The sequence below is a fragment of the Ursus americanus genome, chromosome 16, assembly GCF_024610735.1.
Source record: "Ursus americanus isolate L20-20 chromosome 16, mUrsAme1.1.p, whole genome shotgun sequence".
NCBI classification, from domain to species: Eukaryota; Metazoa; Chordata; class Mammalia; order Carnivora; family Ursidae; genus Ursus; species Ursus americanus.
The window spans coordinates 31,244,957-31,268,550 of NC_142142.1; the positions used below are offsets into that span (position 1 = coordinate 31,244,957).

The 23,594-nt window shown below is 40.9% G+C and overlaps 1 protein-coding gene across 1 annotated transcript; it reads right to left on the minus strand.

The window, feature by feature from the left end:
- Positions 1-214: 214 nt before the first annotated feature.
- Positions 215-23,385, minus strand: MED17 (mediator complex subunit 17). The gene is made up of 12 exons (XM_045790774.2): positions 22,258-23,385; positions 19,893-20,059; positions 17,741-17,960; positions 13,234-13,370; positions 13,061-13,145; positions 12,576-12,728; positions 11,490-11,620; positions 10,659-10,843; positions 7,943-8,080; positions 3,494-3,611; positions 1,602-1,761; positions 215-574 (listed from the first exon to the last, which is right to left on the minus strand). Exons 1-12 carry the CDS (start codon positions 22,505-22,507, stop codon positions 363-365), a joined length of 1,956 nt encoding a protein of 651 aa, XP_045646730.1. The 5' UTR covers positions 22,508-23,385; the 3' UTR covers positions 215-362.
- Positions 23,386-23,594: the final 209 nt, after the last annotated feature.

A 23,594-nucleotide genomic window follows, 5' to 3' on the forward strand; every position in this document is an offset into this window, starting at 1 on the left:
CTGGACTTTTTAACCATATGCTTTATTTGATGTCAACATCAAAGGAATATTTAAAAAGTTGAATTCAAACCCATAAATTAGTAACATTTCAAGTTAACTGCATAAAAAAAGTTGTTTTGCATTCCCCCATACTATATACCCTACAACTGTACATAAGCGTCTGCATTTCAAGCACTTGTCACTTATAAAGTGAAAGGTTTCAAAATGCTAGGTAAACATTTGCTTTTTTTTTTTTTTTTCCCCTTAAACAATTCTCCTTTGGAAAATTTTCTCTTCCTTGTGCTTATAGTTCATCTTCTCAAGTCAGTTTCTGGGAACTTCTTTGGAAAAAAATAATCCAGAAACTGTTCTGGAAACAAAAATCATAGTAGGCAAGGGCTAAGTGCAGACATAAGCAGCTCCATTTTATAAACAAAGTTTCGACCCTCCATTTTATTCCACTGAACTTCTCTGAATGGTCCGCGAAGATGATTCCATTTGCTATCCTGTAAAACATCACTTTTCGGAAGATCTTTACACTGGTTACGGGGAAACTGAACCATGATCTTGCTGCCACTTTCAGGGCCATTACGAACTGTGGAGCAAAACCAAAGTATTAATACAATTTCCAAGCTAGAAAACAAGGGTCCCACAATTTCATTCTACCACGAATACAAAAACCTTGTCCACCAACTTGAAAGCTCTTGTTTAAAAGTGCTTGTCAGTTTTAATATGCTACCCGCCTCTCCCACAAAACCCCAAAAAGCTTGTTTATACATACTAGGCTGGTATAAATATTCATGAATTCCTGTTTCTACCATAAAAATGCGGCAACATGAATTCTGGCTTAGGAAAGTCAAATGTCCTATCTATTTTCAGAAAACCAATTTATTTTTTTCTAAAACATCTGACACCCACCTAATATATAATGAAACTCAAACATTCGGAATCAGGCCTGGGAGAGATGAAGACAAGATCATTCTAAGTTCAGAACGTCAGGTTTTAATGAGGCTTCATCACTCAGCAAAGAAAAATGGGCATTCTGAAACTGTTATCAATCAAGACCTAGCAATGACCAAGCCTGCAGATTCACATGCTGTGGTTCTAGGGGGAAACCTTCTAATTACTCTTTCAAATATTTAGAGCAGGTATTAGAAAAGACCACACTAAAGCCATAAGTACTCCGAATATCATTTTCAACTAGATAATACGCGTGTTCATTAAAGTGCCCTACTCAGAGCGGGTGCTTCAGAACCACCTCTCCTCTCTGCCCCACCCCTTTACATCTTTGGGGTCAGATGTGACTCCTGCCTCTTTGCAGCAGCACATTTTCCAAATGCATTTATCCATCCAAGGTTCTGAACTGCAGGAGTAACAGTGCTGATGGCAGTTTTTAGAGCTCCTAGGAAAATGTGTCGCCAAACAAAACATTTTTTATGACCACCAGCAGAAAGAGAAGTAATCATCTGTTGCTCAAGAGCCGTGATCAGATAAATGCTCAGCGCAACTCCTCTACGAGCTCACTGCAGAGAGAAATTACCCTGAAGTATGTCTAACTAGTACAGGTGAACATTAAGGCCAAACTACCGAAGATCTCTTCCCATTCAAGGCAGCGCCAGTACCTGAAATAGCATAGTCGCCACTCGGGGAGGCCACGGTGATGGCAGAGGCATTGCCAATGCTCTCTATGGGCCCCAGTCCCACGTGATTACTGAAGCTGAGCACCTGCCAGCCCATGACCTTGGCGAGCTGCTGAACTGCATGCACCTGGTGCTGTGACATCTGTGAATGAAGAAGGAAACTTTATGCATAATCACCGTGGAGGTTTACTTTGCAGTAACCTGACATCATGACTGTAAACTTTCGCTGGGGTGCTCCCCGCCTAGCACGGGAATCCTCCTCTGTGACTATCCGGGGAGGATCCCACCTTCCACTGCGGAGGCTAAAACAGCCTGAGACCCGTCTTCCCTGTCCGCTGGCAGCTTGAGCACAGGAACCGGACCCCAGCATGGCCGAGTGGAGACTCCCGCCTGGATCACCGAATGTGCAGCAACATCAAAAGTAACAGAGGGTGAGTCTCTTCCAGTTAGCGCTTCGAATCCACTCGCCACCCTACTCTGCCCAGGGAGGATCACCCATGCGGTTCCATCAGCTGGCTCTGGGTTGGGTTCCGATATCGGGAGCCACCCGGGAAATGGGAGCCGGAAGGATGACGAGGAAGACAGTAAGGTCGGGGCATTTATTCTCCCAGTCCCCTCCCCTGTGAGGTTGTATCCTGTGACAGAAGGCGACTGCTTTTCTCCAAGTGGCCTGTTCCACAGGACTCTCTCCTTCAGGGTACCCATAAGCCCGCCCCTTCTCTCTTTGGCCTAGGACTGGTGCCCACTAAGCCTCCCAGGTCTGGTTACCTGGTTATTACTAGTACTAGGTCACCATGCTCTCCCTGGTGTCCTCCGACACCCACACTTTTGTAAATCCTTAGTAAAATGACTGAGCGTGCCACCTATTTCCTGTTAAAACCCTGACTGATACACCAGGGCCATCTGGAGTACATTCTGTCACTAGCAAGGAAGGCAGGAATGTCAGGATGGCAATGATGGCATGGCCTGGGCTGTGGTTCTCGCCACGTAGCTTCCTTTGATCCCCGCCCATCTGCAAGCCTTCCCATCGATTCCGGGGGCTACCCACCAGCCTTCTGATATATTTCTGTGTATGTATGCTTAAGGTGACCAAAGTCATTTTACGTGTAATCAACCAAGAGCTGCCATACCTCACAAATGCATTTTATTTACTCGGCACCAAAGAAGCAAGTCAGTATAAAAGATTATTACTTCTAAGATGGAGAGCATTAGTATTTTTTTTTAATTTTATGTGAAACATAAATATGTATTTTGTGAGAGATATATTAGCATTTCTAAACCTATACTTTCTCCCACAACTCAGTTTTTCATTGCATCATCATAACTCCATGAAGAACAAATGAAAAATACTGTTCTTAATTTTATAGAACAGGACAGAAAGGTCCAGAAATTTATCCAGTGTCACAAAGCAAATGTGTGGTGGAGCTGGGACTAGAACCCAGCACTTTCCATGCTGCTCCTTAATACTGAAGAACTCTTTCTTAGGGCTTAAGTAGAATATTCCACTATTATGGAGAATGGTCACTATAGTTTTCTTTCTGATCTCCCCTTTCCCTGGTTTTCTGGGGTTAATACTTCTTTACTTTTATGTGGTCCCATAGGGGTTGTAAACCTTGGCAAACATGAGAAATAAAAATTTGGTAATCTCAGAGCTGGTCTTTCATCTTAAATACAAACTAACTGGAAATAAATCTAGGATAGTTTACCAACATTTTCAGTTAACCCATAAGTTGTAAAATGTGCACTAGAAATTAAATAAATGGCAGAAAAAACTGGCTTCTTGTTATAATTTAATATACTTGAACCACTTCTTACTTTGTTCTTTAAGCAGTTAGGACAGGAAGAGGCTCAGGCCTAGACGGCTGCAATCTTACCTGGGACAGAAGGAAGTCCTGGAGCTCCTGCTCCTGGTGAGACAGTGTAATTACTCTTCCATCTCTGTGTACAACTCGGATCTGCTCAACTCCGATATTCAACTGCAGCTGGATGGACCTTTATAGACACACATACTAAAAATCAGAAATGTTCAAAATTACCTTATACAGTGCCACAAACATTAAACCTTAACATCAAAGAAACGGAAAATACCCATTTGGATAACCTGCCCTAACACCCACGGGAGAGAGGGGTTCTCTTAGGTTCAATGTAACCATCAGACTCCCACCAGACTCCCCCAGGCCACAATGAGCACCAGTCTGCTCAGAAGGCTGCAGACGACGAAGCACAGCTTGCCACCAACCACCATCCGCTGCTCCTCTCCTTGGGTCGTCCTTCCGCCTTTGCTGCAGTGAGCGGAGATCCACGCTGGGCACGCGTGCCCTCACTGAGAAACCTCATTCCCCGCAGGAGCCACACGTTCTCGTAACAACTCCATAGGCAGGGTTTCCAAGGGCCCCACAAAAGATGCTGCCCCGTCTCGGAAGTCACCCCATCCGGGGAAATCCATAGGCATCCCCATCAAGCTTTTCTAATCCCTTCCAGTCCAGACCCATTTTACCAGTTTGGGATCATTTTTGCCAAAAGCAATGTTGCCTAGTAACAGAGATGGCATCCTTTCTTATCACGCTACTGGGGGACAACAGCTAGAGAATTAACCAAAGAGCAAATTCTCATACAGAAAGGGAAAAGATTTGTTAACTCTGTGCCCTCTCTTGAAATAATCAAACAAGTCAGAATATGTACACCATTAACTTGGCTTAGGTCAAAGAAACTCATAAAATAACATGCTGTAACATTCTTCCAAACCAATTCACAAATTTTTGGCATTAGCATACAACATATGTACAAGAAACGTGAAAATCCTCAAATCGAACCATCTAGATGAACAATGCAGAAAAAATGGCATTCTGTCTTTCTGCATTTGAGAGCACCTGTTTTATAGCCTTTATTTTACAGTAAACATTTGGGAATGAAATATTTTGGCAATTATCTCCTTAAAACTGTTATTTTGGCTGAGTAAAAGTTTACAAGTTCCTTTGAAAGAAAACCACAGAATTCAGAAGGCTTACAAAAAAAACCCTTCTAAATCTAAACAAATTTTAAAAATTTCGATGACTACTGGCAGGAGCGTAATTGTGGCAGCCACTCTGAAAAGCAATTTGGTAACATTCAGAAACGTTTTAAAGGTCCTTATCTTTTGACCCAGCAATTACACTTGCAGGACTTTCTCCTACAGCTAGACTTGCACGTGTACAAGCTATTTTGCTGGCATCCAACTAAAATGTTGAGCAGCAGAAGGCTAATTAAAAGTCGTGGTACATAAAATGAATGCAATAAAGCTGTAAAAGAGAAGTAAATCTGAGATGGTGATAAGGAATGCTTATTCTCCAATATAATGCCACTGAGTTGGGGGGAAAGAAAAGCACACAAATTGGGAATGACTATTGATAGGTATAGGGTTTCTTTTAGGGGAAATGGAAATGTTCTGCAATTAGAGCGTGATGACAGTTACACGACATAGGGAATATACTAAAATCCACTGAACTGTACACTGTTTTTTCATTTTTTATGTTTTTTAAGTAGGCTCCATACCTAACTTGGGGCTTGAACTCATGATCCTGAGACTAAAAGTTGCATGCTCTACTGATTACACCAGCCAGGCACCCTGAACTGTACACTTTAAAATAGTGAATTTTAGGGGCGCCTGGGTGGCACAGCGGTTAAGCGTCTGCCTTTGGCTCAGGGCGTGATCCTGGCGTTATGGGATAGAGCCCACATCAGGCTCCTCCGCTATGAGCCTGCTTCTTCCTCTCCCACTCCCCCTGCTTGTGTTCCCTCTCTCGCTGGCTGTCTCTATCTCTGTTAAATAAATAAATAAAATCTTTAAAAAAATAATAAAAATAAAATAAAATAGTGAATTTTAGGTTATGTGAATTATGTCTCAATATTTTAAGGCACACATTATTGCAGGAAAAAAGTAGGATATATATGCTTGTAAGTGCACAGACTTTCCTGGAAGGATGGGTAGAAAATTGTTTTAAATGCTTGCTTCTGGGGGTGCCTGGGTGGCTCAGTCCTTAGAGCATCTGCCTTTGGCGTGGGTCATGACCTCGGGGTCCTGGGATGGAGCCCTGCATCAGGCTCTGTGCTCAGTGGGGAGTCTGCTTCTCCCTCTGTCCCTCTTCCCCTGGCTCAAGCTCTCTCTCAAATTGAAAGAGGAAAAGGAAAAGGAAAAGGAAAAGGGAAAGGGAAAGGGAAAGGGAAAGGGAAAGGAAAGGGAAAGGGAAAGGAAAAGGAAAGGGGAAGGGGAAGGGAAAGGAAAGGAAAGGAAAAGGGAAAGGGAAAGGGGAAGGGAAAGGGAAAGGAAAAGGAAAAGGAAAAGGGAAAGGGAAAGGGAAAGGGAAAGGAAAGGGAAAGGGAAAGGAAAAGGAAAGGGGAAGGGAAAGGAAAAGGAAAAGGGAAAGGAAAAGGGAAAGGAAAGGGGAAGGGGAAGGGAAAGGGAAAGGGAAAGGGAAAGGGAAAGGAAGAAAGAGAGAGAAAGAGAAAATGCTTCCTCCTGGGAAGTTTTAAGAGAATTACTTTCAACTTTAAGTAGCGTAAGTTGACCCCAGCTATAAAAGATGAGGAAAGGGGAGTTCTGCGACTTCCTTTCCCTCCTGATGCTGTCGAGGCTATGTAACCCTTCACAGAAGGTTACAACCCCTGGGTCCTATAACCATAATCTCACATTTGTTTGGTCTTAGTTCTAAATGTAAATAACTCAGTGCTGGTAATTTTCTTCCTTCCCACTCCTTTGAGCTCACTCTTTCTCTTAACATTTTATTATGGATATTTTTAAACACACACCCAAGTCTATAGTACCACAGATTCTGTATATATATATAGTAATATGTGCGAAAGTAATACAACGGAAGTCAACGGTGCCATCACCCAGCCCTAACGGTTAAAATACCTGCCAAACTTGTGTTATCTTACTCAACAGCTACTCTCCCACCATACCCCAAGTCACCCGAATTATTTTCTTGTTTCTTCAGGTATAGGGGAAGAAAACCATGATCCACCTTCAGCTCACCATCTTTTCCTGGAAGCTGCAAGACTGATTTCCATTGTGCAGTCTTTTATCTTTTATATACAATCTTTTAAATCAGGCTAATTGACTATTTTTCATTCTTAAAAAACAGTGATTTAAAGCCTTGATATTAAAAAAGAGCCATTTAAGGGTATTATACTCCCCTACACCTGGGGGTGGTGATTTTGCTTCTGGTGTGTTTTGCTCACTGGAGAGACCACTGTGACCAGTAAGGTCTGCCTGAAATAAGCAACTGAAGTTTGAAATGTAACAGGTACTCATGGACCTTGATAAATGTCTGCTAGTGGCTCACTCCAACTGACCTGCGGAACGGCACTCAACTACAGCCTGCCAGTTGTCAATTTTCAAGAGGCTCAAATGGAAGCCAAAAATGCCTTTCATGGCTACTTGCTGATTTTATTAACTTCATTTATTCACCCCAGTTTTACTGAGATAGAACGGACATATAGCATTGCTTAGTTTAAGGTGTACAGCATGATGATTTCGTAAGTGTATATATTGTGAAATGACCATCACAGTTAGTTCAGTGAACACCCATCACCTCACATGCTACCCATTTTTCTTCTCGTGAGAAGAACTTTCCAGATCTATTCTCTTAGCTACTTTCAAATATACAACATAGTATTATTAACTATAGTCACCTGCTGTACATTGCATCCCAGAACTTGTCCATTATAACTGGAAGTCTGTACCTTTGGAACACCTTTACCCATTTGCCCCCTACCCACCCCCCACCCCCACCACCTCTGGCAGCTACCAATTTGTTTTCTGTATATCAGCTTGTGATTTGTGAATGTACATCAGGAAGAATGCTGCTCTGTGAATGGTGGGGTCAAAAGTCATTTCACCTCCTTTATGGACACAGCTGTCAGCTGCATTATAAGGGCATAATCAGGAACTGGATTAGACTAAATTTAGCCTCACACCATGAGGGAGCTACAAAACTTAGGCTGTTTCAGGCACAATATGGAGAGTATACGCTCTAATATAAATGGCCCTACTCACTTCCAATACCCCAGACTCACCACATCAGTCTGAGGTGTGGTAGCTTCCCCCTCAATGAGGAAGTTCTTTTTTTTTTTTACCACAACTCAAACACATGACATTTACCTAACGGAGACTGTCTTAGACATTCTTACCTCTCATCCACACACTCTACAGTTGCTGTACTTCACCAGAATGTTATGCCACCGTAGCAAACAATATCCCAAAATCTCGATGTAATCACTCAACAAACATCAACACATAGAAACAACTTAACATTTTAAATGGGTAACTTATTTTTGACACTTACTTGCATATCTGTTCATAACCTTGTGATGTGATTAAAACCTTCACACTAGATTCATAAACATCATTAATATTTGACCAGTGAGCCTGTATCTGAGGGTCCTCAATGCGACTTGCTAAGCTGTCAATGGTCGCAGCAGTTCTTTTAAAGAAAAGAAGTTGACATTTTAAATAAGTCACCACATAAAATAGTAAGATTATAAATCACTTATCAATGTTATGGCTACGTGAAAACGAGATGACTAATTTTCGAAAGTACCACACTTGAAAAGCAAAGACTTTTCTTTAAAAAAGAAAAAAAAGAAGAAAGAAAAAGGTCAGATGGGGTGAGGGGCTCAGCGCCACACTACGACACGTACTGACACATGGGCTTACTCGCCCTGAACTCCAATTTGTGTGCTCTCAGGAAGGTTTCTCAGAACACAAGGAAGAAGGGTACTCCTAGAGTATAAACCTCAGCTCTAGGAAGAATATGAATCACTCACAGATGACAGTCCTTGGTCCCCGGTAACACGGGACACACCCATAGCTGAGGCCCACTCCTGTCACGGAATGAGAACCATTTTCCTGAGAAGCCGGGAGACTTTCTGCACGACGAAAACCTTACACTCCAATGAAGTTAACTATGATATGCACACATGAGAGACAGGATTCAAGTACTCGTGACACACGAAGGACTGGAGTAAGTGCTTCCATGAGCCCTATCACATCATCTCATTAATGACCCTGTCAAGTATATACCACTATTATCCCTATTTTTCAGTCTAGCAATGTTCAGTAATGTGCCTAAGGTTACAGAACCGTGAGCTGGGGCGCAAAACCAGGAGCCTAACTCCAGGGCCGAAAACCTGGGGGTGCAACCCTAGAGCCTGTAATCCTTCCTTTTTACACACACTAATCAACAGCCACTGCCCAGAAAAAACATAAATCATGAAAGTTAACCAAACTATTGGAGGTCCTGGTTTCCAGTTTTCTAATTCTAGTACTTGATTGGGAAGAGAAGGAAAAAGCCAGAAGAAATGTAAACAGCCACTGAGGACAAGGGGCATTTACATAAATGGGCTTGGGGTTTGCTCTTTTACTGCTTCTGCTCTGGTGCTGGTTTCCTTCAATCCCTTAACTGTCTCTTCCTTTTTCGTGACCTGTCTCCTTGACAGGGCTTCAAAAATTCCTACAGCAGATGGGTATGTATAGCAAAGCATTCATCTTAGTATTGTTTCAACAAACTAGAAATAAAAAGTATCTGGCAATTGAGAATTCGTAAAAGAAATCAGGGAATATTCACATAATGGGATATTACGTAGCTATTAAAATATCTCTCAAAAACATTTAATGAAAGATGAAAAAAATTGTAATATTAAGTGAAGGCAGGACATAAAGTTTTATGATTCCAGATATTTTTTTTTAAAAGATACACACACCCTGCCGCACATACATCAAAAACACGAGCATGTTAATAGTTGGTCTTGCTACGTATGGTATTTATACAGACGAGGCTGATACCTTGGAACATTATTTTTATAACTGGGGAAAACGGGAACATTTTACAAGCTTTGCTGCTTCCAAGGCTGTCGCTAATACTCTGAAATGTATAATGGTTCTAAAAATAGCTACTTCCATGCCCCTAACTTTTGGTAAAACGTTCCTATAATTGAAATGCACCAGTGAAAGTAACAATAGTAACCTACCATACTTGATTGTTTATAAGGAACTTCTGCATATTTAATTTGATCCTAAGACTAGACTCCTGTATCCCTAATTGACAGAGAAACAGGTGCAGGGCCACAGACATGAAACCAAAGTTAGTTAGCACGTGACTGAGCCTGGCTTAGACAAATTTTTTTACCCCAAATGCATCATGCTGTCTTCTCCAACATGTTTTCCTAATTCATTTTACTAAAAGCTGCAGACGTAAGTTTCCACTTGAAGACTACAAACTAATGTGCCATTAATCCATGACTTGTGTTCGCGGGGAAAAACTGGAAATCAAAAATAAACTATCACCCACAGCAGAGTGAGCCCACACTTGAAAGTCTACAGTTCTAGCAAGGCACAATTCTGAATGAAGTACACACAGCCCTCTTCACCAAGGACCAAAAATAAAATATAAGAGCACCTCTAGCACTTGAAAAAGATACACTGAGGCCCAGTCATGCTAAGTTCTTTGTAAATAACGTGTACAGACGTGAGAAGAGCTTGGGAGCTACACAGACCTGGGTGTAGATCCTGATTTTGCTACTCTTCAGGGCTACGTAACTTCTCTAGGCCTCAACCTTCTCATCAGTGAAAATGGGCTCATACCACCTATGCCAGAGAAGAGCTAGATAAGTCAAGATATGGGAAAGTGCCTTCTAAAGTCTTAAAAAGTGGGACAGCCAAAAAATAGGGAAAGCTTCGAGAACAGATTAAAATCAGTTCCAGAAGCGGTTTCTGGTAGATGGTCACTAAAGAAGGGGAGGACTTCTAGGGCACGTTCCTAGTGAGGTATCTTTCAAAACTGTGGCCTGTATTAGAAACCATCTCGAAAGTGACATGGGCCCTGGAGCTCAGTCTTCCCTAAACCTGACAGGAGCATCCCCAGCTGCAAACGCTCACCCTGCAGCCACCCTCCTCTTCCTGGAAAAGAAGGTTACCGCATGCCAAAATAATGTGTGTAAGGTAACTAATAAAGGAAAAGGACTGCAGTTTCCAAGAAAAACAGTTACTTTGTTCATCCTTACCTGCTCCTCAGGAAAATATGCTTTGCTTGTTTAATTATTTTTTCTAGAAGCCCTTCACTGGATTGTAGTGAATTAATTTCATTTTTATCAAAAGCTTGAGGACCTGAAAGTCTCATTCTCTTGTGACCAAAAGGCGCACTTGCTGGATGAGGCATCATGATGGAACTCAAGGTCTGTTTATGAAACTGTAACAAGAACAGCCACTTTTTATTACTTTTTGTATTGAAGTATAATTGACATCTAACTTGTATGAGTTTAAGGCACAAAACATCATGACTTGATGTTTGTATACATGGTAAAATGATTCATAACAAGTCTAGCTAACATCTGTCACCATAAAGTTACACATTAAAAAAATTTTTTTTTTTTTTAAAAACAACTAATACTTACATCTTAAAGGCAGGGGAGGCTGGAATACATACTTCTATTAAGTTTCTCAGGGGATTCTTTTGAAATTAGCCTAACCTGTGAACCAGCATTCTGGAAACACAGTTCTAGATAACCTGTAAGTAGAATATGTCCTGAAATAACTCCTGTCCTGTTCACAGGTTCTGGCAAGACATCTTCCCCATCACACAATCAGACTCACTCGTTCCTCTGCACCCTGCATGCTTTTCTTACGTGCCTATACATAACTTGCAGTATATTTCTACCACTACTAGCTATGCTTGGGAACAGAGACTGATAATCCTGATTATCTGTGTTATTCCCCCAGCATAGAGCAAGGATCTTTCACATCACAGACAGTGAATGTCACAGAGAAGAGCTTGTGCACATTCACTGCACCGGACACGCTTACCACAATGCAAGAAGAAACATTTCTCTCATTACCTCTCTAATTAGTAGATGCAAATTATGCTCTAAGACATAAAGATGGTCCTCCGGACTTTGCTTCTCAGTAGCAGATTTTTGGGATTTCTTATCATTTGAGGAATGGCACAAAGAAATCAATAACTGCAAGCCTATTTATAAAAAGAAGTAGGACAGATGCAAATCACCTAAGACATGGAAAAGCACAACTGTCTTCATAAAGTATAATCACAGCCCATTCTCAAAAGATCCATTCTAAACTTGAAGATTAGGCTTCATGATTAACATTTTCAGACCAAAATGACTATTCATGAGTATAATAAACTATTACTTATGTCAACAATTCAAATTCTATTGACCTACAATGTGGCTGTTGACCTTAAGCTGTGGTTAAAGACAGGTGAACAAAAGCTGTATATTGACTAATTAGTTTCTTCTTGCCTTTAGATTAAAAAAAGCAAAACAAAACACAACACCATTTTTGAGAAAAACAAAAGAACACAGAGTTGGTATCTGGTCTTGCTGACGAGAAGACAGATACCCTTCCTTGCTGCCATGAAAACCAGAATGGAATTTTTCACTTCTAAAAACCCATTCCTTTGACAAGACCCAAGAAGATACATCTCAGAATTTATATAAATAAACAAGAGCACAGCTAACTATAGACTGATCTCCAGGGCAGGTCTGACTGCTCTTGAGTAATGTAATTAAAATCCCAATTTCCACAAATATAGGAGTATTATGGGTATTCAATAACCGCTGTCTGACATCTCATTGAGACAGTAAGACAGGGTCCCTGAAAAATCCTCCACAAATGGTGTTAGCACAGGAGCCTCAAAACCATCGTTGCTGAATAACAGCACTGCCAGTACAAATGTTTAACATATACTGTTTAAAATCCAGGAGTCCCACTATTTAGGACACACGATAGAATTAGCAATGTGCTTTGTCCTGTATGCTCTATGAACTACCATATCACGGATATCAGGTCACCCCTTTGCTCTTACTGTTCCCCCAACACAACCAAATATGTAGTTACCCTCCTCTGTCCTGTTCCCCAAACCACAAAGTCCTGTTTATAAACTCGAAAGGGCTGGCTGCTCTTACTTGGAAAGGGCTGAGAGATAATCTGATTTTTCACCACAATGTGAGGGATCTGTGACTTAATTTGAACAGCTTCCCGAGAGAGCTGTGCAAAAATTTCTTTACACAACAGAACATTTTGTGCTGCTTCTAATTTCGTCTGCCAATGCGGGGAACCTGAAAGACAGGGGACATATGTATAAATCAATTATCTAACTATATTATGCATGAGTTAGTTTAAATGGTGATCTGGATACATATAACAAAAGTTCAGAAAACACTATATTAGAGCAAATCCTTTCCAAAATACAAAAATTTTCCTTTCTTTCACACAGAGAAAACTGGTGAAGATTGTACCGCTATTCATTAATGGTTAATGAACAGATTATAAATAATGAATTTTCAATTCATTACTCCAAAGTACCTAGCTTCCTCTCTACATTTATCACTAGTTTATTTGGGAATGTGAGCTCAGACAGAACCAGAAGTTAGAGGATAGAACACTACACCTGGTTTGGATTTGGGCAAAGGTCGTTTGAAGAGGTTGACTGTGCCCAGATCACCTATATCTGGAGCCTGTTTCTGAATTGAAACCTATGGGACAACAAAAACATGAAAAGGTGTTAGCAAATTAACTTCTGGGCGAAGTCATAAGAAATTACTTAAAATACTTGACAAATACCTTGATATAGGCAGACCCCTCCAAATCGCTAGGAATTTGAACATCAAGGGGACAGTAATCTTCAGGTATCTTTTTATCCAGATCAATATCTGTATTTTTTATTACTTCAAATGTACCATGATGGGGAAAGAGAGATCCTAATGGGGTATATTAAAAATAGGAAAATAAGAATCAATTAACATATTAATTTAACATATATTAAGTATATAATAATATTTCACTGCATATGACATCACTAAATCATAAATTAAACTCCCACCTGAAATGTGTTTTGGGGGGGATAGGGGAAGGGTAGTAAGCAAAGGGAAGAAAGGAAGCAGGAAAAAAAAGTTTTTTACCTTTAAAAAAAAAAAAAGACTCCTTGGTCTAATGGTATCATTATACTACGAACTCCATGGGCCATCAAACTGTTTTGTCCCAATGGAATTTGGCTCATAAAATTGATAAAGTGGATGTACTTCTAGAAAGTACTTCCTCAGATTTAAGCCTTAGAGATTAAACACTTCTGGAGCTAAGCCTCTGTAATAAGGTTGCAACTAAGGTGTTTGAATCCAGCCCAAAGAACAAAAGGATACCACCTTTTTTTCAACCAGTCCCTAGATTTTTATGTGATGCCTTTTTGTGTAGCTCCGAAGTCTGAGTGACTTGTTCTGGGCTGCTGAATTATGTGAGGACCAGGTATTATATGTACCTGCTGTTTCGTAACACAGGAAGACGTTCAAGATCTTGCAATTAAAAACGGTAGGGGCGCCTGGGTGGCTCAGTCAGTTAAGCATCTGCCTTTGGCCCAGGTCATGATCTTAGGGTCCTGGGATCGAGCCCCGCATCAGGCTCCCTGCTCAGTGGGGAGTCGCCTTCTCCCTCTTCCCCTATTTCTGCTCATGCTGTCTCTCTCCCTGTGTCTCTCTCTCAATAAATAAATAAATAAATAAATAAAATCTTTAAAACAAAAACAAAAACAAAACAGAATGTAATCAAGTCCTTTTATAATCATGAGTAACACTGCCATAAGGAGAAAGTGAGTAAAGTACTAGCACATAACTATTTGTTGAAGAGAACGTACAATGTCCAGAACCAGAAAGCACCTGCTTCTACAGACCACCCATTAAGATGTAAAAAAAAAAAAAAAAAAAGGCTTTGTCATCTTGAAATCATCTTTGAAGTGGGATTTTTACCTTCAGAATTCAGAATTCCTCAATTCACATCAATGCTGAGACACTTAAGTGCTGCAGTATTGACTTAAACCACTCAACTTGCGTGCTATTAACTGGGGGACAATAATGGCTTACTTCGGCAAATGAGTCCTTTAAAAATATCACTCTACTGTTGTTATCACAATGATCACAGCCAGGGCTCCTTGCTTTGTCCCTTGACATTCAAAGCTTTTATTCTACTGAGCTGTAAATCTTATAAACATTTACTGTGTAGCTTCTCTGAATATCCCTTAGCAGCTTACAAGACATTCCCATGATTAACTCTTGAAACCTATTATAATCATAGCTCAACAACAAAGAACTTATACAAAAAGATGTGAATTCAAGATCATAAAATTTTGGTATATGCCAACAAAATATATTCCTATAGCATTGCCTGTATGGGAAAAAAAGAAGGCAAAGTGTTTTCACTGCCTTCTCTCTTTGCCTAGGATGTGAAAACAGCTGAGATGACTTAGGGGAGAAAAAAAGAATAAGGCAGAATGAAAATATTTCTTTTTTTTCCTTTTATGCTTAGATTTTAAGGGTTACATGTAAGATTCTAATTGAGAAGACATTTAGTCTCTGACTTAAATGTCACTTATGGTTCAGGGCGTGTTAACATATAAACTCAATCTGTAGACTTTCTGCTAAATGTACCATTATTCACCATGATCAAGTGGGATTTACTCTGGGCTGCAGGGGTGGTTCAATATTCGCAAATCAATCAACATGATATACCACATCAATAAAAGAAAGGATAAGATCCTCTTCATAGATGCAGAAAAAGCATTTGACAAAATACAGCATCTATTCTAGATAAAAACCCTCAACAAAGGAGGGATAGAGGGAAATATACCTCAATGTCACAAAGGCCACATAAGAAAGACCCACAGCTACTATAACCCACAATGGGGAAACACTGAGAGCTTTTCCTCTACCGTCAGGAACAAGACACCGATGTTCACTCTCATCATTACTATTTAACACAGTACTGGAAGTCCTAGCCTCAGCAATCAGACAATAAAAAGCAACAAAAGGTATCCAAATCAGCAAGGAAGAAGTCAAACTTTCACTATTCACAGACAACATAATACTCTATTTAGAAAACCTGAAAGATCCCACCAAAAAATTGTTAGTACTCATACATGAATTCAGTGAAGTCATAGGATACAAAATCAACATACAGAAATCTGCTGTACTTCTACACACCAATAATGAAGCAACAGAAAAAGAGATCAAGGAATCGATCCTATTTACCATTGCACTGAAAATAAGATACCTCGGAATAAACCTAACCAGAGGTAAATGATCTGTAGTCTGAAAGCCATAGAACACTTATGAAAGAAACTGAAAAGGACACAAAGTAATGGAAAAACATTCCATGCTCACGGATTGGAAGAACAAACATTGTTAAAATGTCTATACTACCCAAAGCAATCTACACATTTAATCCAATCCCTATCAAAAACACCACCAGCAATTTTCAAAGAACTAGAATAAACAATCCTAAAATTTGTATGGAACCCCGAAACACCCCACATAGCCAAAGCAACCCTGAAAAAGAAAATCAAAGCTGGAGACATCATGATTCCAGACTTCAAGCTGTATTAAAAGCTGTAGTCATCAAGATAGTATGGTACTGGCAGAGAAACAGGCACAGAGATCAACAGAATAGAAAATCCAGAAACAGACCCACAACTCTATGGTCAACTACGACAAAAACAAAAACGAACTATGAGGACTTCATCAAGATAAAAAGCTCCTGCACAGTGAGGGGGACAATCAACAAAATTAAAAGGCAACCAACGGAATGGGAGAAGATATTTGCAAATGACATATCTGATAAAGGGTTAGTTTTCAAAATTTATAAAGAATTTATAAAACTCAACACCCAAAAAATAAATAATCCAGTTAAGAAACAGACAGAAGACATGAACAGACGTTTTTCCAAAGAAGACATCCAGATGGCCAACAGACACATGAAAAGATGCTCAATATCACTCATCATCAGGAAAATACAAATCAAAACCACAATGAGATACCACCTCACACCTGTCAGAATGGCTAAAATTAACAACACAGGAAACAAGGGGTGTTGGCAAGGATGCAGAGAAAGAGGAACACTCTTACACTGTTGGTGGGAATGCAAACTGGTGTAGCCACTCTGGAAAACAGTATAGAGGTTCCTCAAGAAGTTAAAAATAAAACTACCCTATGATCCAGCTATTGTACTACTAGATATTTACCCAAAGGATATACAAAAATACAGATCTGAAGGGGTACATGCACCCTGATATTACAGCAGCATTATCAACAACAGTCAAACCATGGAAAAAGCCCAAATGTTCATCAACTGATGAATGGATAAAGATGTGTGTGTGTGTGCATGTGTGTATAACAGAATATTATTCAGCTACCAAAAAGAATGAAATCTTGCCATTTGCAATGACATGGATGGAACTAGAGTGCGTTATGCTAAGCAAAATAAGCTGGTCAGAGAAAGACAAATACCATAGGATTGCACTCATATGTGAAATTCAAGAAACAAAACAGGTGAACATATAGGACAGGGGGGAAAAAAAGAGGGGGGGAAACAAACCATAAGAGACTCTTAATGATAGAGGGTTGATGAGGGAGATGAGTGGGGGATGGACTAGGTAGGTGATGGGTACTGAGGGCACTTGTTATGATGAGCACTGGGTGATATATGTTAGTGATGAATCACTGAATTCTACTCCTGAAACCAATATTGTACTGTATGTTAACTAAGTAGAATTTAAATAAAAATTTGGAAAAAAAATCAGTACAAAAATAAATAAGTAAATATGGGGTGCCTGGGTGGCTCAGTCTGTTAAGCGTCTGCCTTCAGCTCAGGTCATTATCTCAGGGTCCTGGGATCAAGCTCCACATCGGATTCCCTGCTCAGCAGGGAGTCTGGTTCTCCCTCTCCCTTTACCCCACCCCCCTGCTCATGCTCTCTTTCACTCACTATCTCAAATAAATAAAACTAAAAATAAGTAAGTAAGTAAGTAAGTAAGTAAATAAATAAATAAATAAATAAGCTTTCTGCTAAACGTACCTAAAGGTACCTAAGTAAATAGCTTAGATTCAATTATGTAAGTATATTTATATAAGGCTATGATAAAAGTAATTTTAGCTTATCAGGTTTATATGTACAGAAATTAAAACTTCAAAAAGTAACATATAACTGAGAAGTAATATATTATAGAATATACAACATTACAGTTACTCCTGTATAGTTTTTTGACAAACTATAGTTTAAAAGCATAGTTTTTAACAGTGATCTATACCTGCACTTCTGTAGCTCAGATCTCCAAGAATTTTATCCCCAACTTTTCTGAGTTTCCAGTGTTGCCGTAATCTCAAAAGCTCAGAGTTGAAGTCTCTTTGCAGCTTATTTTCTTGGTTTTCAGTGACTGATTTGGTCAGTCTTTCTGCCCCCTTCAACAGGATCTGTGCTGCTCCAGCGAGCGACTTCTTTTTAGATATCAACTGCAGTGTCTGCGGATTCTATCAAAAACAATAGTGTAGTTCTGTATTTTTAAATGATTTCAACGTTCTCTTAATAATAAAATACCTACTCAAGAGAAAATTGAGAAATTAAAGAAAAGCAGATAATGCTGTTTTTTGAAAAATAACCTTATTTCTCTGGTCAACTCAAATAAACTTATGTTAAACCACAAACACCACACTGGACTACAAATCAGAACTTACACCAACTCTGCCCAGCTTAGATGCGGTTCCCTTCTCACGTGGTGCGCACGCCCACCCCCCCACCATGTGCACACCCTTTTGTGGCACTCATTATTCTTCTGCCGGAAGTCTATAATCCCTGCTTGAAGGGCATCCACAAGATGGTAAAACCTACTATTCCATAGACCCTAGAACAATGCACGGCACATAATGCTTGATTTCTGGAACAAATAAATGATCCCCATGAGTACAGCTGTAGAATTATCTTATATTACGGCAAGCTACTGATGTGCCTTTGGAATACAGACTGAAGCCACACAGCGTTAAAATTAATGCACTTCACCAAAGGCTGATTTTTGGAAAACTGCTGAGAATTCACAATTTATACATTATATATACATACATAAATATCCATAATCACCACCAATTTGTGTGCTCTAGTCACCAGATACACTTCTAAAAAGACAAATTTAATGTAAGAAAGTCTTCTGATTGTGTGAGTCAAAATCACCAAGTCTCATCAAATGTCACAATAATCTTTTGACCATATTGGGGGACCTAATTCTAAGTTTTTGGAGAGCTCAGAAAATTACTGGAGACTCCTGGGTGGGAAGACCACAGGAAGGTGGCAAAGGCTGTGGGCCAGGAATAAGGTGCTAGAGTTCCTGGCTTTGCTGTCTAATCACTGGCTTTACTGCTTCTGAACACGTCACGCATCTCTCTGGGCCTTAGTTCTCTCTCCATAAAACGAAAGAACCAGACTGAATGGTCTCTAAGAAGTCTTCCAGCACAATGTTTCTAGACCCTGAAACTATTACCACATGAGTAATTATATCCAGTTCACTTCACTTTACAAAAGGGTAAAAACAACCATTACTTCCTTTCCTTGCCACTAACCTGGTCATGGACCTGACGCTTGTTTTCCTCAAGAACCTCCTAAGGGGCCTCCCTGCTTTTAGGCTCTTCATGCACCAATTCATCCTTCTGTTGTCTTTCATCTTCTAATGTTCAAACACTGAACATACTCTTCATCAAACTTCAACAATTGTACCTAGCTTTCAGTAGCTTCCATAATTTGGCCTAATTTTTCTAACCAGGCCCCAAAAAGAGGTTGAAGGGGAAAGCTGAGACTTCGAGAAAATCACTTGTTGAAGGATCCAGAGCTAATGAGGGCAGAGGCAGGATTTGAATCCAGGTCAGTCCGACTCCAAAGCCATTTTACCATCACGTTTTTGTGTAATACACTACAGATCAATGATCCAGGCTATAAGAATTTGTTAAGAACTGGGAAACTTTAGGGGCACCTGGGTGGCTCAGTCAGTTGGGCAGCCGACTCTTAAGTTTCGGCTCAGGTCATAATCTCAGGGTGTGGAGATCAAGCCCCACTACGGGCTCCACGCTCAGCACAGAGTCTGCTTGTCCCTCTCCCTCTGCTCCTCCCCAAGCTCCTGCTCTCAATCTCTCACTCTAAAATAAATAAATAAATCTTAAAAAAAAAAAAAAAAGATCTGGGATACTTTAAAGTATTACATTATTAATGAAACTTAACTCTTCTGAGGGTCACAGGGTCATTAATAAAATAATAAATAAAGATGTGTTTTATGCCTTTGTTTTGAACCATTTTGTCTTTAAATTTTCATCTGAACTTAATTTTGCAGAAAGGTAAAGGAGACAGCAGGCACATAGCCTGAGAAGTGGTCCCGGGACTTAATAAAATGGTACCATTATTCAACCGAAGTCCACACATACCTGTTTTGGAGGAAGTGCATCCTGAGAGACCGGATCAAGAGTCATAAATTTCTTATCCCTAACAATACTGAGGACATCATAGAGAACGCACATCTCTGTCAGGGCACTTCTCAAATTGTTCCTCACGGAGTCCCAAGGCCAAAGGGAAGGTTGAAATTTTACCAACCCTAAAAAGAGAAAGAAAAAAAGAAATTCACAGGTATGAGTTATACCGAGTAGAAGACAAATCTCATTTAGATGTTACAAGTACTAAAAGAAGAAACGATGACTTATTTCAAACCATTTCTTGTTTTATCCCATTCTGTCCACCCTTTCTTGAATCTCTGTAGATATTTAAGTTAGCATTCCTACAGTGGCAAAACAAACATGGTATCTAATTTCCACAGAGCTTAAATCTAACATTCCAACACTATAGGCAGGCATTTCAGTATTTTTTTAATGTATGCAAATAACCTTTTTCTTCCAGCTTTTAAAACTTGAATAATTGGAGAGCATTTCCAAAATACATTAAAGTGCAAAAATAAAAATGACCTATAATGGCAGCATTCAGATATTAAACAACGTTAACATGCCTTCCAACCTCTTAAATAATTTCGTTAAATTTCACCAAAACAAGCTCACTGCATAGAGTTCAGATAGAGTTATAGAGTAAAAAAGTAATAAAAGTTTTCCTTTATTCCCCACCCCTAATTCTCTCCTCTCCTGAGAGGTAATCAAAATTAACAGTTGGGGCATATCCATTCAAATGCTTTTCAATGCATTTACATACATTTACTTCCATCTTTCTATTACTTGCTTTTTTCTCCAATTATTATATCCTAGAGATACTTCCATGTCAGCACGTATAGGTCTATTTCCTTCTTTTAACACTGTTTGACATTCTGGAGCGCGGATGTACAGTAAGTTTAACCATTCCTACTTAATGGACATGTGCGTTGGTTTCACTAATGCTAGTAGTGGTAAACACGTTGCACACCCATCTGCGTACATGCATAACTTTTTCCGTAGGCTGTATCCCTAGCTGTGATTTAGTGGGTCAAAGGAGTTGCACATTTAACACTTCTGACACATACTGAACTGCTAAACTGTCTTCCAAAAACGTTTTACCAATTCACATTCCCAACACTGGATGTTAAGTTTTCTAAGCTGCTGCTAATGGTATGCGCGAGAATAGTGTTTTAATGATGTTTTAATTTGCCTCTCCCTACTAGTAAGATCTGATGTCTTTTTCTGACAGCTGTTTATTATACCTTCAGGCTATTTTTCCAGTGAGCTGTCTTTTCCCCCCGTTTGCAGGGAATCTTTGAACATCAGGGATAGCAACCACTGTCTGTCCTACATGCTGCCAATACTTTTCCCAGTCTCCCATTTATTTTTTTACTTTATTCGTGGCACCTTTTTCCATTATTACTTTAAAATTTTACGTACTCTCTCTCTTTGGCTTTATAATTTCGGTTTCCTATCTTGCTTAAGGTCTCTTCTGCTCCCAAAGTTCTATGTTTGTAACTTTCTTCCAATCTTTATTCTCTTCATTTGCATTTCAATCCTTGTGGAAGTAATCCCGAGTGTGAAGTGTGAGACAGTATTTATTTTTTACTCCCAAATGGACCCCCAACTGTCCTAACACCACTGGCTCGAAAATCCATCTTTAAATTCCTACTTACATAGGGCCTGTTGCAAATACCCAAACCAAGAATTGTATTTTTTATCCCCGACAATTATGAGAATCCAAAACCCACTCATACTGTTTCTACAATTCTCTCCTAAGGAGCCTCCCTCCTTTCAGTTTTGTGTTCCCTGCAACCCATTCGCTACATAGGATCCAGAGTATTCTTTTTAACGTACACTCACCTGTCTACTTAAATCATTCCAAAAGCTATCAGTTGTCCTTTCAATAAAACCCAAATGCTTATCTTGGTCTACTGGCTCGACGTGATTTGGCCCCCGCCGACCTCTTAGACCTTACCTCATAATCCAGTCAATACAGACCTCTCTTTTCAGTAGGTGTTATTAGCACCATCCCCACTGCACAGGGAAGGAAAGTAACTCGGACAGTAAGTGGCAGAGCAGCGATATGAACCGCAGGCCTCTTAACCAAGTGTGCCATATCACAGGCTTAAACACTTCATCAGTGACAGTGTCTCAAATGCTCCAACTCAACATTAAGAGGCAGGCAGCGCCCTAAATTATCCAGCTGTGAGTGAAAAGACCCCAGTGAGCACGATCACTATTCCGCGCGGGTGTTGTCAAAGTTCGTCCACGCACCGCATTCGCTCAGCGCGGGAGAGCCGGAGCCGCAATACCTGGGCGGGTACCGGGGCCCCCAGACCCGCCGGCGGACTCGAGCGGCACACACGGGCCTTACCTTCCTCATCGTCCTGGTCCGCGCTGGACCCGGCTCCTGCCCAGTCCTGCGCATCGCCCTCGGCCCCCGCCGCCTCCTCCTCCTCGGAGCCCGAACCCTGGCTGAAGTCGATCCGCTGCGCCAAGCGCGCCAGGTTCTGCGACATGGACAGCGGCTGCAGGTACGTCTCAGTGCCATCCAGGCCCACCTCCTGGACCTGCTTCTCACAGGCCGACTCGATGCTGATCCGTACAGCGCGCACTCCAGACATGCTGGCGGCGTCGGGGGGCGTACGGAGGAACCCCGCGCAAGCCGAAAGCGCCGAAGTGAAAAGCAGAGGCGCCTCCGAGGAGAGCCCGCAAGCCGGGAACCGCAGCGCCTCAGCGCACCTGGGGTAACCAAACACTGCTGCCGGGCGGGAAACAAAGCCGAGGGCCAAGCGACTTTCCCAGAATGCACTGCAGTTCCCCACCCCGGCTCGGAGTCTCCCGGAACCCAACGGGCAGGAGCCGGCGCTCCGGGCTTCCGGGGGAGCGCTTCCGGTTTTCCCTGCGCTGCGTCGGGAAAAACTTCCTGGTCTGTAGGAGGCGTGGCCGGCAGTGGGAGGGAGGGAGGAAGGGAGAGAGGGATTCCGGTGCCGAGGGCGTGGATTGGCTGGTCCCTGGTGTCCGTCTGCATTTTAAGGTATTACTTGCTTGAAGTGACGGAGTACGGAAAGCTCAAGAAGGCTGAAGAGAAGTAGGGAAAAGGAAATGAATGGGTCCATGGGTCTTAGCAATGAGAGTCCCTCTGACAATGCTGAGATTTGAGGGTTTACACTCAAAGAAACATGTGTGAAGAGTTATAAGGATGTAATTTGAGGAAAAACATAAATAGTGCTTATCACTACTTAAAATTGTCCTGCACAATTAGTTTGTTATCTGTTTTCCTGTTAGTTGTAACCCCTGGTCAGCGACTATCTCCAGGAAGCATAATAGACACTGGCACGTAATATGAGCTTAATTTTTATTTCATGCCTGAGTAACTGAGAATAAGTAATACTTTAAAAGATTAAGAAGCAATGGTATAACTTCAGTCTGAGTCCCCTATAGTATGTCATTAGTATTAATTCCACAGGGGAGGGTAGATTATTTTATATTACAAAACTCTAAGGGATTATGTATAGCATTAATCATTTTTTTTAATATTTATTTGAGAGGGGGAGAGAGAGAGAGAGTATGAGCAGGGTGGAGGGGCAGAGGGAGAGGGAGAAGCAGACTTCCCACTGAGCAGGGAGCCTGACCCGGGCTGGATACCAGGACCCTGAGATCATGACCTGAACAAAAGGCAGACCTGGGCGGTTGAGCCACCCAGGCATC